Source organism: Serinus canaria, chromosome Z (genome assembly GCF_022539315.1).
Source record: "Serinus canaria isolate serCan28SL12 chromosome Z, serCan2020, whole genome shotgun sequence".
Lineage (NCBI taxonomy): Eukaryota > Metazoa > Chordata > Aves > Passeriformes > Fringillidae > Serinus > Serinus canaria.
Window position 1 is genome coordinate 66,496,272 of NC_066343.1, and position 19,298 is coordinate 66,515,569.

The window sequence follows — 19,298 nt, forward strand, 5'->3', positions numbered from 1 at the left end:
GCAAGATAAAAGATATGTGGCCCCAAGTGCAGAGTTCCAGCTGTTTGGAAGAGCACAGCACTGTACCAGGACCTTGTCTGTCCTGGTAGGTTCACCAGCTTCACATCCTTTCCCAATCTCTTGCCCTCTGGACAGCACAAAGCCATGGGATCAGGTGCCTGCCCTTGAGCTGCTTCTGCCCAAGCAGTACCACAAAGTCAAAGCCCAACACTTTGTAGTAGAGTCAGATTTCTCATCCCAAAGGACTGTCCCCTCCCACATGCACAGTGGACTTGCACAGCCCAGCACAAGCACTACATGCAACAGCACTGCAGCTCTGCGTCCTGCATCACAATATATTGGTGCTGTTGCAAAGGCTGCCTGCTTCCCTTTCTCCCTCGCTATTCTTTTCACAGTAACTGCCTCCACTTTGGAACACAGAGCTTCCTTTATCCTTCATGCCTCTACCAGACCTAAACAGGACATTCCCAGCATTCCACCTCCAACCCTGGAAAGTGCCAGTCTGTTCCAGTAAATGATGTGCTAGGATGTTCTGAGGGAGTGTGGTAGGCTGATCTACATGCCTCCAGCTCCTGATGGAGCCACAAATATCCTGAGGTACACATCTGAAGTGTGACACACTGTGCATTCAGTGCAAAACACACACAGCACTGGGTGCATATGTGGGGCTGACTGAGATCCCTGATCAGCCCTGGTGTACCTGCTGCCTGTAGGGTATTCCAGACTTTTCTCCCTGTAACCAGCTTTTAGCAGGGCTTGCTTTCCCTCTAGCCCCTCTCAGAGTCCCTAGGCTTGCATGCTGCTCTGGGCTGGAGCACAGCAGATATGGCTCCATCTCCAGCTGCAGGCAGGAGCTTCCTGCACAGCCCTGATGTCTGCCTTGCTGTCAAGGTGAAGAAGGATTCCATTGGGATGGTGGGCAGCAACTGCTGGGATATATTACCCTGAAAGCTCCTGTCTGCCCCCTCTTTCCTGAGCAGGGCCTGCTTCTTCCAAGCCCTCCCTCTGAAGCTAAGAGGGCTGTTGCCATGCTGCCCTCCCCAACAGAGACCTGCCTTCACTGCCATCCCACACCAAGCACACATTCAAGGCTCAATAAACAAAGAGGACAAAAACTAAAAACCTTTTGCTCCAAAGACCAAAATCTCTCCTGCCCCTGCCATGGCAATAAACCACATGTTCTTACCTCCTGCTAGAAATTTTCAGAACATTAAGTGGAGACAGTCTGTTAAAGCACAACAATTTTTTGACATAGTAGGGGCTATTCACTGCAATGGTCTGGTTAGAGGCATTTTAGAAGGGCTTTTTAACTGTGAAGCAGGTATCTGCCTAGGGCAGAGACAGAGGTCTCCGACAGTGATGGAGAAATGGCCATTCTTCCAAAGGGAATGTCACACAGCTTCCTCATGAGAACAAGTGACAGCAATATCAGGGTGGAATACAACTCACACATTACAGGCTTCCCCACAAAGGTAACTGTGACAGTGGCTCCCCCTGGGAACCTTTGCTGCAATCCACAGCACTGTGAAGGACATGTCCAGGATATTCCAGCAGAGACAGACAGATTAGACTCTGTGGGACTCACACTGTTAAGTCCGAGCAGAAACTGTCTGAGCTTCCAGGGCCTGCATGGAAAGGAGACTGCTGGCTATGCCTCTTCCCCATATAACTCCAAAAACAAAGGCTGTGACTATGACTCTTCTGAGCATTTTAACATCTCTGTCTTATGAGCTAAGGGCAGGTGATTCTCATGGACAAGCACAGTAAATGCCCTGGAAGGGGTACAATCCTGCAAGCTGCACAGACTCTCTCAGTATTAATGCCATGTCCTTGCTAACATAAGTGAGAGGTATGAACAAACCCTCCGGAGGCTTTACAAATACAAGGACAAGACACTTGCCCTGATATGAGACTGAAAGACTTCTGTGACAAAGCACAGCAAGACTTTGTCCCAGGGACTGGCAGACCAGGAACCAAACTGCTCTGACACTGGTCTCTTATCACCATGCAGGTTTCCCTGCTGCTCCCCTTATAGCCCAACAAGCTGCCTTCCTTTTTACTTCTCCCTTCTGTCTTGTTTGGCTCCTTACCGTCTGCTCGGGCTCTAACATCTTTTTGTCCGTGGCCACTGGCAGAGCCACCCGAGAAGCTGGCATCTGCCTCCTTCAGCAGGGAGAGAGAGGCTTGCTCACCTGCCCCGTGCCCACTGGGGGCCTTCTCACTGGAGATGGAGTCTTTGGTGGAACAAAAAGCCTGGCTGTCCCCAAAAGCATGATTCAAACAGAAGCCCTCACAGCTCCGGTTTAGGCCATGGATGAAGGGCATGGGTGGAAGACTCTGGCTGCGCCGAGCTCTTTCTTCAAGGAAGGTTGGGCAATCCCGCTGGGTCTCAGGGATAGGAGAGAACTCCAGGGAAGAATCACCACTGGAGCGGTGTGGTGGGGAGGTGCCATTCTTTTTCCGTCCTTTAGCCAGTTCAGCGAACGATGTCACCCTCTTGGGGGGAGAGCTCTGAATGGGTATTGCTGGACTTTCACTCAGCTTGACTGGGCAGCTCACCATGCGCTCCAAGGAGCCCAGCCTGCTGCTAGGACTCCTGTCCAGGTTCTGATCGTAGCTCCTGGAGCGCTGCCGGCTTGTGTTGAGGTTCGGTGGTGACACATTGACATAGACCTGACCCTCAATCATGTTCTGGCTGGATTCTCTCTTTGGCTCCTCTTCACTGCACTCTACATTGCCTTCTTGTCTCAGGTCTGGCCTTCTGAACAGATAGTATTCTGTGGGCTGGGCTGGGCTACCCTTGGTCTGGTCTTCTGAGCAGCTAGTTATGGAAGATCCCGCAGGGCTGGGGGATGACTGGGAAGACAAGTCACATGTGACTAACTTATAGTAATTCTGAGTAGCCACAACAAGCCGTGCTTGGCTCTGGAAGCAGGCAGTGAGGTCTGAGCTCTCCGATGTGCAAGGCTCACAGTGGAGGTGGTAGGAATTGCAGTTAGCATCAAGGACAGGTGAGGAGGAGTGTTGACACCCACATACCTTCCCCGAACTTTCTGGGTTATGCGACTCGCAAGACATCTTGGATTCAGTGGGTGATGAGTGTAAATCCAGGTAAAAAGCTCCTGTATCTGAGTGGCTGCAGAAGGAAGAGTCACAGGACAGGTTAGCTGAATTCAGGTTGGATTGAGGCTGACCATTCATTTTGTTGTAGAGAGCACTGAAGTTCACCAGGACCCCATCAGAACTGTTGCAAGAAGAGTCACTGATGTAGCCCATCTGTTGGTCAATAACTTCAGACTGACTTGATGAACTGTAGCAGCGACAGTGCTGGATCTCTGAGCTGGAACAACTGCATGTCCTGTGCAGGGCATCCTGATTCCTCAGCGGTTCACCCGTGTTCTGGTTCCACTCCTGGTCACCACTGTCGAAGGAGAAGTTGGAGGAGCTGCCACGATGGCAGCTGCATTCATCCAGCTCCATGCGTTCTGAGGCCTGATGGCACCTGTTTGCATTGTTCCTCTTCTGGATGTCGTCACTGCTGAGTTTGTCCTCTTGCCCATCCACCACACCAGACCGGCTGGCCATGTTCCAGGATTTCACAATGTGGTTGGAGTCGTGGAGGTGGAAAGGGGGCAAGGCCAGATCCTGCAGATTGAAGGGAGGCTTGCCATCAACGAGTGAGTTGTGAAGGTGAAAAGATTTTTGACCCAAGTCATCCCCAAAAATACTGAGGTCTTCACCCTCACTCAGCAGGAAAGGGTTGTGTCGCTTACTGACACTAGGGACAATCAGATCCCTTGCTTTTCTTTCTTTGTGATCTGAGCCCTCTGCTGAGGTTTCAGAGGTCTGGAGAAAGCTGCTGTACACCAAGGAGTCAGTCTGTGAGAGGTCTCTGTCTGGAAGGGCAGAGGTCCGTGTAATGCTGAGCTCTGGCTGGCAGAAGGGGTTGGTCCTTTTGCTCACGGAGCAGCACTGTCTATCGGGGACCTGGCAATGCACCAGGGGAATGTGATGGACAATCAGCGTCTCGCCAGTCAGTTTGGGTGGACTATCCATGATGAGGAATACTCTTCAGGGCATCAGTGAAGCTGGTACCACCCATGAACAGATAGGGCTGCACATGAGAGGCAGGGAGGACACTTCTCATGAAGGAATTCAGATACCTACAGAGAGACAAAATCACAAAGGAAGTCACCTCTCAGGAAAGGCAGTGGTTATTTAAAACATCCTTGGTTGACTGAAGATTTCATGTGTTGACAAGGATCAAACAGACTGGTTCCCTGTCAGCACAAGTCCCTGAACACGAGGTCCTTCTTCTGGGAAACAAACCATCACAAAGTAAAAGAAACACGTCAGCTTCCATGCAGGCTCCTGGGACAACACTTGTGATTTCACCTGACCCCTCTCAAAGATATCTGAAGAGAGTAATTGATTTCAGTCAAGAGGCCAAAGGGATGCACAGGATTTGGGCCAAACAAAGACCTCACTGCAGATGGCACTGTGTGCTCACAGGAAAACTGCACAGGGTCTGAAGGGAAGCACTGCACTCTGGTGAGAGAAGTCTATCTTCTCACACTGGATTGAACATCTTTGCTTCCTTTTAGGTACACTGAACCAAACATGGCAAGGTCTTGCAACAGACACACACAATTGTCCAGGAAGAGACTGGAAAGAGGAGCAGACTGGAACATAAAAGCAGCAACAGTCATTCCTTTCCAAAATCCAGGAGACTCCATGAGGTCCCGAGCCCTTTTAATGGTGCCAGAAGGTCATGCCAAAATATGCAACTACTAATGTACACAAGGATTTCCCTAACGCTAGTGAAAAGGAGTGGATGACCTCAGTGGGACCATGGGGAGCCACTGGCATTGGTCAAATATGTCCCATACAGCACTTTTGCTGACCTTTGGCTGATGGTGAAACCTCAGCTCAAACTGGTCTCTGCTGTGGTCTGGGAGGGGATCATATCTCTCTGCCGCAGAATCTGTGTCATTTACCTGCTTATTACCTGCTGCACTTCACAACAGTGTGGCTGCCACAGTCCCAGGAGCCACAGAAGCAAGGCACTGCACAGGCAGGGCACCAAGAGCCTCACTCTCCCTGTATTCACAAAATAGCAGGTTCTTACAGAGCCAGAGGAATAACAAAATGGTTTGAACTGAAGAGATTTTAAAGAAAATCTTGTTCCAACCCTCACAGGACCAGGCTGCTGAAAGCCCCATCCAACCTGGCCTTGAGCACTCCTAGGGATGGGCCAATTTCTGAGTAACCCATTCCAGTGCCTCTCCACCCTCACAGTAAAGAATTTCTTCTTAATATCTAATCTAAACATGCCATCTTTAAGTTTAAAGCTTTTCCCTCTTGTCCCATCACTCTGCTCATGTCAAAAGTCTCTCTTCATCTTTTTTGTAGATGTTCACCAGCGTTTGACATGGGACAGCAAAGGACAAACCCAGTTCCCCCGCCTCACCTAACCCAAAGGTCCAACCTACAAGCACCTCCAGCACAAGTTTGGAGGGGGTTTTCCTCTTGCCTTCCCTTCTACAGATCAGATAATACAACACAGACAAGTGCATCAGCAGGCAGCTAAGGCAGCAAGGAGAGGGAGAAACCACAAATGAGAGCAGTGATCCAGGATGAGTCTGAGAGATTAAAAAATTACCTAATGCTCTCACAGAACAACCACTTGTTCTGAAAACCTTGGCCCAAGCACCCTCCGTCAGCACTTCACATCCCATAACTCCTCCAGGCATCCCCAGTGATCACTGCACCCTGAAAATTGCATCCTGGGATCCCGGGATTGCTCTGGACTCCAGGGCCCCACCACTGACCTTCGGACTCCAGAAAGTGGTATTCACAGTGGGTTTTGCCTACCTTACCTCAGCATTTGTTACTGTGGGGTGATAATGGATTTGGAGCAGACCTGCAAAGGCATGTGGGAGCACAGGAGGGAAAGTGAGAAATCTGGGTTAAATGAAGTTAGAACAAGAGTATGAGAAATGAGACAGCTACACAGAAACATCAGGAACTTCACTTCTTTCAAGGTGTAAGAATAGCAATTAGAAGATGATAAAAATGATCAAAAGAAATTCTTTCCTCCCACGCACAGTAGTGCTTCTCACAGACACAGGATGATGCTGACAGGAAATAAAAACACAAAGATGGACACAGAGCTAATGTTTGCAGTAAGCATCCAATAATGCAAAAGTTAATTCTAACACCAGTGTCAGAGAACAGACAGGGCTTCTGGTAGACGCTACCAGAGACTTACATGGCTGGAGCTCTCACCTACATGTCTGCTTCTCCTGGAACATTTCATCCAGGTTTAGGCTCTGAGGAAAAGAGGACCACTTGGACCAGGTGGTGGATATCCAACTGGACTATTAATTGTGCAACCCTAAACTCCCCTCACCTGTAATCTCCCTAAAACCTCTATTAGCCTTTACACCCCTTTCAGGGGTGTAAAAGCCTTTGGCTTACAAGCCAAAGTCTTACAAGCCTTTGGGTCCTTTACCATGGCTGCTGTCACAGAGGCTGATGTCTACTCAGCCCAGATCCTGGGGGGCACATTTTCTTCATCAAAGATTCCTGAGATCCCATTGCTCAAGATCCACTGCAGATAACAGCAGCTGCTGACCCTGAGAACACACACACACACACACACAAACACACACACACACACACACACACACACACACACACACACACACACACACACACACACAAACACACACGCACCCTCTCTTGCTGGAGGGGTGTTCCTGCCTCAGTTTAGACCCTGTGCACCACTGATGGCACAGCAGGAACTCTGAGTTTATCTGAATTTATTTCTATTGCTCTCAGCAGAAGCCTATCCTGTCTTCCTGCTCCCACCTCACAAACATTTTGGGTAAAAATCTGGTCTCCCAGCGCCTATCTACTCATGTAGCCCACCCCACCTTTGTTACTGCTCTTGTACTTGATAGTAATGCTCAGATCACATCTCTCCACCAGGCTTTGCTGTATTTCAAGTGCTGCCACAATGCAACCACCTGAAAAGCATAATTTTGAAGATACAGACTGTGATGGCAGTGCCCTTCATTGCTGAAGCACCAGGTCTCTGCTGCCTCTGGGAAATGGCTGCTTGGAACAGGCTCCCAGCACCAGCACCAATCTGCTGACAGGCCCTGCTGAGCAGCACACAATTCACGTCAGCACAGAAGCTGCTGTGGGAGGACAGGCTTGCACAGACACACTTTGACATTTGACGGCAAAATGTCAGAGCTGACAGGCAGCCATTTCCCATCTGTCTCTCCGGTGCTCTGGCTGCAACACGAGGCTCTGCCCAGCTCTCTGGCTCCAGCAGCAGCACAGGCTCCCTGGTTGGCTGCAATTCACTGCCCACCAGAGACCTGCAGCAGACGGATGCCCATTCTGCACTCACCCATGACCTGCTCCCAGCGCCAGGCTCCAAGGTGCAGGATCACAGGTGGCATGCACACAGCTCCTGCCAGGAAACATCCTGATGGCTTCTCTAGGGATAGGCATGACATTTTGTACCATAGCTACTCCTTTCCTCTCCCTTGCAACCTCTCCTGGTTTCCTCTGGACTTGGGGGTGCAGGGAGGTTGGCAATGGCAATGGCACTGCCACCACAGGGATTGTTCAGTTTCCAGCACCAGAGCATCCTCCCTGGCTGCACCATTAGTTGACCCTTCTTTATACTGGAAGACTGCAGAAGTATCCTTCCTCTTCCTACTCAGGGTCTGCTACACTGGGATTGACATTGGGGAATAAAATGCAGCAAGCAGACCACTTTCAGATTTTGCTGGTTTTTATCAGTTCTTCCTAAAGCCCTCGATTCCCTTTTGCAACAGGAAATTCACAGATGGGGTTAGGCAGTTCATACCTGAACATTTTTTGCCAAATCAGTTCATTCTTCTTATTGTTGTCATGATTCCTGCTCAACATACAAGAGCAAACACAGCATCCAGCACTGATTCCTGCCTAGAATAGGGTGCAATAGCAGAGCAAGGCAGAGAGAAATGCAGGGAACACCACAAATCTAGACACGCCTGTACATCAGCCATTTTATTTTCAAATGTCAGAATTCTTGCCTTCTCCATACTGACACCATCTGCTGCAACATGGCAGATATGGGTTGTTTATTCAGGGAGCTCTTCCTTGAGGTGCTATGCGTTACCTGGAGAAGGTGAGGGCCACATTGTGGATGCTTCATTCCAAACAGGATAATACAGAGCAACGAAAATGGCTTTTTGTGAGATGCCTGCATTTGCTACAGAATTGCTCATGAATTATTTTAGCCCCATGGAAATAAATACACACAACAAAAACTCTTTAGCTGCAGCAAAGCTCTGGGTAAAAAGCGGGTGAGTGATGAGCAGCAAAGGGTGGTTCAGCATGGATCTGAGAGCTGCCTATCAGGTCACATCTGAGCTTTAGAGGGAAGGCAGCATGCTGCAGGTAACAGAAGCATGCAGAATCCTTTGGGCTCTGCATGCCATGCCTTTTAAGTCCTTGCTGACCACTACACAGAGGCCCCTCAAATCCCTCTCCTGTCACGCCCCTAAGACTGAGGACACTGTGCTAATTCAAAGGTGGTTGGTGCAGCTTCATTGCTCCTCAGCCTCAGGTACCAACTCCTGCCTCTGCAACGCTGCTGAGAAGATGCAGAAGCCACCAGACCTGGCTGCATTTGCCTCTAAGGGCTGATGAGTTATGTGTGGTGGCTGCACACCTCCAGGCATACTCGGATGCTTGTTATGGCTCCAGCCATGATTTTGGAGGTCTAGAGCTGAACCCTTAATACCCTGCTCTGCTGAGAGCTGTCCCCTGCACACACATGAAGTGACAGGGTTCCGCTCACGGTAATACAGGCTTCCTCAAAAAATGTAATCCATTGGAGGAGGCAGGCAGAGATATGAGAGATAAATGTGATTTTAATGTAAAAAGACTGCACATAGAGCACAGAGAATGAGGAAGCAAGCACAACATCATCAGAACTGTCAGCTGGAGGCAATGCTGGCTTTTTGGAGGATGGCTTTTCTGAACAGATTATTGTTAATACAAACCTCAATCACTTCATCCATGACATTGAGTGTCCAAAGGAAACCTTTAACTGTGAGGGTGACTGACTCCTTCTGTATGACTTTGGTTTCACTGCCATCATCACCTTCTTCAGGCAGACCAAAATTCATCACGTCATTCAAGGGTAAAATATGCAAAAACAGGGTTAAAAGCTAGGCGTTCAGTTTCATAGAAGAAACAGAAAAAAATCTTTTGTATTAGAGGTGCTTGTTCTTTGAGGGCTGTTCCATGTGAACCCCTGACTCCTACAGTGCATTTGCATTAACATGCCTGAAGAAACCTCACAGCCCTACAAAACAAGCACCAGTAGAAATGCTGCAAAAAGCAACGGTTTGTGTGATCTTGCAGACAAAGGCACAATACAGACATCTCTTTGCTCCATGGGGAGAGATATTTTCAGTTTAATCCCTGTATGTCTACCTCCAGGAAAAAGGGCTGGGAGATTGATCCAAACTGAAAACCACTCTTCAGACAGTGTGGGGGATCTCAGGGCTCACTGCATCCAGCACCAATGCTGCAGTTCATCCCTGCCTCAGCTCTGCCACTATAAAAGCTGCCAGAAAGTACTGGATGGTTTTAAACAAGAATTTATTAGGAAGATTCCAGAAAACTGCAGGGCATTCAGGTAGCAGCATCAGAGAAGAGGATAAGTGGTTCAGGGTGAGTGGCCTGGAATGTGTAAGCAGAGGGAGGAGGTGAGGAAGCCTGTAAATTGTTGCAGGATGAGTCTATTTACTGGTATTTGCTTGGACACCTGTTTTTTTCTTGCCATCCAATACATCTCCATCAAATTCACACCTTCATTAAGTGCTTTATTAAATCATCCAGTGAGTTTAATGGGAAAAAAAAAAGGTGTAAAAGGAAATGTTTATTGTTTAACTCATCCTAAACCTCCAGCTCTCCTTCCCTGTCTCAGGGGACAGGGAGCAATAGTCAGGGTCTACTACATGCTCCCAGGGTGAATATTCCAGCACTTTATGTTTTAAGGGAGCTGCAGAAAAATAGAAAAACAAAGTACTTCCTAAACTTCTGCTTCTGCTCAGGCTGATTCCTCTTGTGATGCTGTGCAGTGATTCCTGAAAAGACCACTTCCCTTTTCTTTCCACAGAGCCCTGCCTTGGCCAAGGCTTTTTCCAGTGGTTTCCAGGACAGCCTGACTAAGCCCATGATTAATGTATCATTACATCCCAGAACTATATGGGATTATGATGTGTTCCAAATGGAAACCACAGCACGTGACAGTCAGTCACAGCCCTTGTGCTGCTGGCAGAAAAGAGCTGCATGGGCCAGGGATTACCAGCACACACAAAACTAAGCAATGGGTGTAGTGTGTGTATTGCTGATGATGACACAAGCAGCGTGAGGCAGGTACTGCCCCCCAGGCAGAGGACAAGAAGCCCCAGCTGCTCTGCGCATTTAGAGTTACATAAGACATCAGAAACAGCTCAAGCAGCAGATCTATACCAGCTAACATAGGAGCCAGGGCAGTGACCCAACCAGTTTCTCCCATTTCTGTGCTCCTTTGCTCTGTGACTCATCATCTGGCATGTGGCACGGGCAAGAGCCATTTACAGGCCATGACTCAGAGCATCCACTGAGGTGCTCTGGGATGGAACCTGCTCCTCCTCCTCCTCCTGGCCCCAGCCCCCAGCACATATGCTCCTAATTACTTTATGCAAATCCACAGAGAAGAAGAAGACTGATGTTTCTAGCTGTTCATATCACACAGAAGTTGCTAATGAATTAAAATGCAGACACAGTAAATCTTTTCTTATCACAGACTCTCTAGAAGCAGCAACAGTAGCAGCAGGAGGGACTATGCTTGCACAGCATCTTTTTGCCTGAGCACTCTGAAAGCTTCCTGAAGATCTTGCAACAGCAGAAACCACACAATTCCATTTTGAAGTGCAGATCTGGCTGTGTGCTGAAGCCTGGGTTTTGTAGGGTCACCAGAGCACTCAAGAACCCACAGAGAAAGAAAGAAAATCCTATAAGCGTATTAAATTTCTGGGCACACTCAGTATTCAAAGATGCCAAGACTACCCGTGCCTAACTGCACAGCTTTGGTCAGGCCTTGGTGATCCTGACCTAATGGGTGGCTTCCCTGTCCATAGCAAGGGGGTTGGAACTGGATGACCTTTAAGGTCCCTTCCAACCCAAGCCATGGTATGCTTCTATGATTTGTACAAAGCAGGGCTGCCAGCTGGTTGCCTTATCACTGTGCTCCTTCTACTGACCTGCCCAGCTGAGGACCCCACAAACCAGCAGCTGCAGCTGCGTGGTGACAAAACCACAGCCATCGGCTGTGGGTGAACCTGAGTCAAAGCCAGCAGAAATCTGGACTGAAGGTTTTCCTACCACCTTCTATGCCTAGGAGCTGTGAGCTCAAAACCCTTCACCACAGCAGCCACAGGAGGCAGGGAATGGAGTGTCTGGCTGAGGGAGTCAGGCATTGAACTCAGCTCAGCTTCAGGAATCAAGGCCAGCTCCCTGACCTGTGCCTGCACAGGGTGGCAAAACTGTTCCCTAAGTCTGTCACAGAGCTACATACAGTGGTAAATGGGCAGCTGCTCTTATTCAGGTGTCCACAGCAGGGTGAAGGCTCCTGAGATGACATCAAGAGATGGAGAGGACACGACAGTCTCAACAGCACTGGAGATTTCTGGGCTTGCTGGGTAACTTGGGGTGCCCAGAGCACCCCAAGAATCACACCACTGCAGGGAGAAAAGGCTTGAAAGTGGAAAATCTAGTGAGGAGGAAAAACAGAGTTGTTGTCACTCAAGACAACCTGGCAGCTGGGGGACGCTAAGACTATTCAGTGTGGGAAATTTAATGTATTGTGTTTGCTTTGTGTAGTTTTTGTCTGTCTTGAGAAATGGAATTTCTGTAGAAAAAGAATGCTGTCAATGATTTAAACTTTGCTCTTCACACACTTGGGTCTCCCCACTGGGAGAAACAGAGAAAAGAAGCTTGGAGGTTACAGAAAGCACAGAACTGTGAAATGGTCCAGGCCCTTTGAGATGTGGAGGCCCAGGAATGGGCCCATGTGCTTTTGGTCCCTGCTAGGATGGAGAAAGCTCAGCAGCGTATGTGTCCCCATCTGTTTTTGAAACCTTCTAGCCCGCGAGGTGATGAGATAAATCTACTCTTTGCACTGCAGCTGTAGATTGGGGTCACCTTGGCTACTTGCATCTGTCAATTCACACAACCCTGTGCCATGTTTTGGAAAGACCTCTCAAAGAGAAGGGACACATCACTTGCATTGGATTTCCTTCCCTAACCCTTACTGGAATCTGGCTTCAGGCAACATAGTGTTGGCCAGACCATGGCAAAGCAGATGACCTACTTATCCAAAGCTTATGGGAGGATAATTTCAGGAGCAGTTTTCATCTATACAAATAAAAAAAGCACACAAGGCCAGCTCTACCTCAAGTAGTCCTATATCTTCCACCACCTTCATGACTTGGGGAAGAAAGACTAGGTAAGTCCTAAAACAGACAAAGAAAGTCTGTCTTTACTGTGAACAAGGTCTTGCTGCAGTACAGCTCAGCAAATCCATACAGACTCCAGTCACTCTGTGGCTGTAAATCTTTGCAATTGCTTTCTTTCTATACAGATTAAAACTGGCATTGCACTTCTGTCCAGACTTTGTACTGCAGGAATCACAGCTGCAAAACAATCCCTGCAAGAACAAAAACTCTCCCTGTAAGACAAAAGCTTTAGTGACCACTTGAAAAACCCTGACAAATAAAGAACTCAGCCTTAAGATACCTCTGTAAAAAGAGGCTGTAAAATTATGTTTACTGTCTCTTCAGCCCAGAGCACCGCATATGCAGGAATCACTCTCAAGTGAAAAACAAACATTTCTGGGATGGTGGGTTACATATGTAAATCCTCATGCAGCTCAACAGCAAAAACAGAACAGACAGCGAAAGTGGCTACAGGGGGATCAAGTAAAATCACAGCCAGGCCAAGCTCTTGAAATAACAAAAAAATCACCCCACAAGTCACGGTAAATGAAACAGCTAGAAATGTCAAAAAGTGCCAGCAGGATTATTTTCAGACTGGAACACAGCGGTGCTGCCACATCCCAGTGAACAGGAGAAGCAGTGCAGGTATGGCATTACCTAGGAGTGATGGACATTGGGTCTGCCAAGCAGCCTGAATGCCTGCATCTGCAAACCTGCTTGCAAACGAATCAGGAGCACCAAAATCAGGCACAAACAGAACACATCCCAGCAGCAGCCTACTTTTACTTGATGTTCCTCTTCCACACTGCACATCTAAATGGTTTTTCAATCAGCAGCTGTGGCCAACAGCTGACTCCTGCTAAGGCTGCAGGAGACTGTAACCCTCCCTAGCCCTAGGCTGTTCTACCTAGACCAGAAGAAATGCCTGGATACATAGGAAGACATTTTGCTGTGTCTCTTCCGCAGGAATACACAATGGTCTGCAGGATGACAACTCCCTGATTTGGGGATGATAGAACTGTACAAAGACAAAAAAGCTCAGTAGCCCAATGAAAGCAGCATCTGAGGAGTTAATACACAAAATTTATCCTGCCTTCTGCAGTACATTCCACCACATATAATATCAACGTTGATATTAGATTATGTTCTGTTATATTTACATGAATATATATAACAATACATAGAAATGCAATACAAGGTAATATATTAATACATGGATATATATGATGATAACACTGATACCCAAATGCTTTTAGACCACAGGCTGGATTGTACAATCCCTTGAAGGCAGGCCGAGGAAAAGGCTGTTTAGCATTCATATTTGAAAATGGAAATTGCCTGATTACTGTTAAGATCATGCATTTCTTGACCCTATTTTTGGCCAGGTAGCTGAACAAACAGGTCCTCTGCAGTCATGTCTGAATCTCATTTCAGCAGAGTTCAGTGTGGGTAAAAATAAAAAAGGCAGATTTATTCCTGGGATGTTGAGACAAGAAGTGTCTGATGTAGGAACAAATCCTTGGGCCATTGTGAGACTACCCAGTCACAAGCAGCCTCCTTCATTTGGGAGTAGTCTACATTGCAGAGCAGGTTTCATAACCTGCCCATCGAAATTTAAAAGACTATACATCCCTCAGTGCCCCTTTTGTTTTTTGGAATTCTTGCAAATTTTTAGAGCTTGTAACTTCCCGAACCAGTGCCTTCCACTCCAAATTACATGCCACACTATTAGTTATCTTGTCAGTACTTTTGAGCATAGGGATATTTAACTTCATTACTTGTCCTTGGGCTAGGGCAGGGAGAGGATCATATTTTCTACTCAATTTGCCAACCTTCAGTGCCAAGATTTCCGTTCTGCTCAAGCACAAGAGTATTCCCAGGTCCTTGGTCCAATTACCAACCTCACTCCAAGTGTCCTCCTGATGTGTGGGTGTGTTTGTACGTTCACATGGCTGGCAGCAAGGCAGAACTCAAGAGATTCGGGATGAAACCACAACATCAGTTTATATAACAGAATATTTTCCATGCAGCAGAACTAACAAAAGGCAAGCCAGAATCTTAATAAAATACTTATGAAGCAGACCAGGCACTCCTAATGATTACACATACTTTCCTTCTGAGAGGGAAACATATCCCTTGTAGGGGCTGGCAACCCAAACCGAGCTCAGTTTTTAAAGCTCTATTCAGGACAGTTTATTTTAGGATGTCACTTCACAAGACAGCTCATGTGCTAATTAGGCTTGGAATGACTGGGCTCAACAGAGCATTAAGGGTAAACTAAATCTGATAACCCTGGATTAACTAAGGACTTCTGCTGATCATGTTGGGCCACACAGACCCATTGACTAGGGGAAAAAAAAAAAAAAAGAGGGCAAACAAGGATGATCCTTGACTCTCTGCTGGGAGAGCAGTCAGAGTTCCAGAAGACTCACCAAGTCTACTGAAAGGATGGCCACGTTGGATGGGACTTTGAGCAAGCTGGTCTAGTAGAAGAGTCCCTGCCCATGGAGGGGCATGGAATGAGATGGGAACTCCAGGGTCCTTTCCAACCCAAACTATCCTATGATTCTGTGAGTAGTCTGCTTTTAATCACTTCAAGGGTGTTTGAGAGAACTGAGGAGGTACTTTAAGACTGTAGGCTCACATATCTTTCCAGATAGGACACGTTCACATTTGAACATCTTCCTTCTTGAAGCTGTGCATCCTTTCTGGACCATTTGTCTCGGAGAAGACATGTAGCTGAGACAAACATTTGCCTGTGTTAAGCCCTTGCACTGAGATGGGCCTTAACAAAACCACAAGGTTTTAATGTCTTCAACTTCTGAACACATTCTATAAATACAGTGGGTAGTCTTATTCACAAGAATGCCAAGCCATTTGGGAATACTGCTGGCCTTTGAAGTTTGAAAGCAAGATTCATGGACTAATTAATCACAGTATGTGAAAAGTATTCATATTATCAGTTTCAAATAATCCTTCTTAATTTCCTGGAGTGCTTTCACATTACAATCAGGGCACCTCATAAATCACTATTTCTTTCTCTAGATTGTTCAGTATTTCATATCACAAACCCCACAGTTTCCCATTTACCACAAGTAACTTCAATTTTTTCAATCTCTTCTCTTAGGAACATTTTCCAGGGACTTTTTCAGTTTCCCAGGCAGTTTCTCAATTCCCTCCAGCTATGCATTCATGCTTCTGAGCTGGAGCGACTAATTTCACACAGTTTTCCAACTGACAGTGGGATTAGAAGCAGTAAAATAATCTTCCATTCCATTTCTTATGTACCTTAACATCCACATGTATATGCCTGCCAGTTAACGTCCCTTATGACCAGGGTGACAATCAGATATTTTTTGCATTTTAATAACATCAGTTTAATGAGCTGGAATGCATTTAATCAGTTTAATAATTTGGAATCTGACAAAGTGTACTTTTGTGACTATCTTCTCTTACACACACTTATGTAACTTACCATCAAGCTGAAAAATGTCCTGTTGTAAATGAAGAGTTACAACAAGACTAGCCTAGGAGAAATCAGGGGATTTTTTTAAACAAATCTGCTCTCTGAGGGAAGCAGTTGGTTTTCCCTCGTCCCTGGAGTGTGGGTTTTGGAGCTTGCTCTCTCAGGCTGCATAAATTCTCAGTATGTCAACATGCAATTTCTCTTTGAGGTCCCTCAAGAGGTAAAAGGGTCCTTGAAGTCCTTCAAGGGTCTGGGCTGAGGGATATTTCTCCAAAGTGAATTTACCTCACTAAAGCAGTGAGATCTAGTGGTCTGCACCCTTGAAAGAACATTTCCCTTTAATTTTGATGGGCAGGCCAAGAGGCTGTTGTGGTTTTTCTTTTCAACCTCAACTCATGCCAAGGGGAAAGCAGAAACAAGGCACTGGACCAAAATCCTGTCCGTTGAATGTGCTCTGGTACAGAGCAGAATCACTCCTCAGCGCCCCTGGGACAACTACAAATGCATCATTTCGGTTTGGGGTGTTTCTCTACCTTGGGGTACCAAATCATGTCACCAGCATAAAGCCTGGGAGAGGTCAGGGTTATGGAGATGGAAATATTCTATGGAGTCTCTGAAACTTTTGCAAAGCCACCAAGAAAACCGGAGATTACAAAAACCCCAGTGGTTCCAAAATGACTCCCAGTGTCTCAACCAAATACGGCCAAGCATAAATTGAATGGCTGTGGCTGGAGCACTGCCACCTTTGTGCATTAACCACACCCATGCCACTGCCTGTCAGCACCAGGACACACCTGTTTTCTTGCAGTTTGCCCCCCTCCTCCTCTCCTACCGTGCTACGAACAGGCTAGCCCTCCTCACCGGGTCAGGGATGCCGGAGGTCACCCTGTGCTCTCCCCTGACCAAGTGCTCCACCAAAACCAGCCACTCTGAGGAGTACGTGGGAACAAACAAGCTGTCAGGCTTACTGTAATAAGCAGTCACCACCTTCAGAGTGCTTTATACAGTAATTATAAATAGCAAGGGCCCATGGAAATGAAAATTAGGGATATGACAAGGGGCTGAAAGTAATAGGACAAGCTGGAAGACATCTGTGTAAGGACAATGCTCTCCTCAACAACATTCCAAGCACTACAACCTGCAGTTGAAGGACAGCAGAATAAGTTAGATGCCAAATCTCAGCAGTAGAGTAAGTTACATGCCACTGACTGTGGACAAGTGAGAACAGCATGTTGCCAGTAGGAAATGGCTAAGTCCAGATGCATGCTGAAATCCTCTGGCTGGTTTTCTGAAGGGAGCTACAATCACTGCTCAGGGTAAGACACATTTTGGCAAGAAACCCCTCAGAAGCCACAACAGCAATTCACAGGAGACCAAGTGGTGAAGGAGAGGTCGACCAGGCACATGTGTCACTCCAGGTATCAATCATCAGAATAAATTGGGCCAAGACAAGGAATGTACACTGTGTGGGTCAACAGCATCTTGGGACCAGAGATATAAAATATTTACTCCTCCCACTGGATCTTCTCCTTGTGTGGGCTTATCATTTTGCCACCTGAGTTACTGGAAAAGGTTTGATGGTGGGACTACAGGGAAAAACACCATGTAAGCAAACACTGTAATGATCCTGCCCGCTAAGAGCAGAAAATTGTGCTAGCACAATAATCAAGACAGGTCATTCTCCCTGCTAAGAAGGGCATCCAGGAGTACAACTATGCTATCTGAGCTTACACATGACAGTGAAGCCTGAGGCCCACATCCCTGTTCTTTGCCATGGGAACCCCAGAGAGGGACCAAAAGAAGTTATCTTGCTAAACAACCCAGGTCAATTGGGCCCACAGGCAAAAGGAGGCAAAGTAGCTGTGTGGCTGGTCCTGCACCGGGGCAGGCAGACCATAGCAGAAAAGAATGAGCACAATGAAAGCATCTGGGACATGTTCTTCCAGAAACAATGGCAGCTACTGTGAGTTAATAAAGAATAAGGTGAGGTTCTGGAGTCAAACTGATGAGAGTAGTATAAATTGGGTAGGGAGCAAGGACTCTAGTCTGAAATAACAGAGGGTCTGAGGAAAGTGTCAGCCGAAACCTGGTATTTGCTAGGGTTTTCCATACATGCTCTAATTGAATGTGTTTTCCATACAACTCCCAGGGCAGAAACTCCCTTCTAACCAAAAGGAACTGCTAGCATTCATACACTGTGAGATATCTCTGACACTGTCCCCAAAAGCATAACAGAGCAGTGACACTTGTTCTCTGCTTCCAGGGAGCATTTTGTGTTGGAACACAGAGTGGCAGCTTGGTGGCAAGGCCAGTTTCCTATCACTTGCCAAGGGTCAGTACAAAGCATTGCCAATATGACTCAATTATTGATTATTTATCACTCAAAGGTACTGCCAGCCCCACAGCCTCAGCACTGCCCAAAAACCAACACATGGTCTCTCTTCCAGGAGTCCAAATTCAGAGCTAGAGCCTGAGCAATAAGATGCCATCAGCCACTTTACGGCCACTCACCAACACTACAGCTCTGCCTTCCCCCTCCATCCCATTCACCACAGTTAACAAACACAGCGGGGTTTGGTTGGGTTTTTTTATCCCACTGCCTGTAAATTTAGCAACCAACAGCCTTGCCTAGTAAAAAGTATTCACATGTGTCTGAGGGGTAGAAAAAAAATACTGTGTACATGATCCCGAGGCTGCAACACAATCGTGGGGATGAGACAAAGAGCTTGTGGGCCAGCCTGCTTTTGTGCTCATCCTAACACATATGTCCCGGCTTTGACCCACTTTTTTCAGAAAATAAATATTAAAATCATTTTCATCAAGAGAGAAAACTGAAGCAGAATCAGAGACCAGAGATATTTTGACAGACCATTTCTTTCTTATTGGAGAGTAAGCAACTTTGAGATGAGTGTGAGGGCATGCAGGAAACCTGCTTGACAGATAATAATAGTAATGGCAAATCCCTGCTAAGGCTTGTTACCAATACAGCTGTCATTGATCATTGCTACAGATTTCACCCCCTGCCAGCCAAGCTCTCTCAGCTTCTTCAAGCCTTATCCCGCAGCCTCTCCCACAGCTGGAATGTGTTGGTGGGCTTCTGGCTCTTTTGGGCTTATGGACTGGCCAGCCAGAAGCACTTCATCCACATCAGAACACTGCCCATGAAGCAGCAGAGGTAGAAGAGAAGGGAGGTTTTCCACTACCAGTCAGATTCCAGTGGTTTCCATAAGAAAGAAGACAAAATCTTGTCCAGTATGGGCCTTGATTCCACAGTT

At 47.1% G+C, this 19,298-nt stretch overlaps 1 protein-coding gene across 10 annotated transcripts in view; it reads right to left on the reverse strand.

The window, feature by feature from the left end:
* Positions 1-19,298, reverse strand: part of RUSC2 (RUN and SH3 domain containing 2) — a 57,569-nt gene that overhangs the window by 12,480 nt on the left and 25,791 nt on the right. For 9 of the 10 annotated variants that reach the window (XM_050986654.1, XM_018922933.3, XM_018922935.3 and 6 more), the window contains one exon: positions 2,091-4,163. In XM_050986654.1, the coding sequence (XP_050842611.1) occupies positions 2,091-4,056 (1,966 nt within the window). In that variant the 5' untranslated portion in view covers positions 4,057-4,163. The remainder of the gene's footprint in view (positions 1-2,090; positions 4,164-19,298) is intronic. The other variant, XM_018922939.3, reaches the window with a different exon arrangement.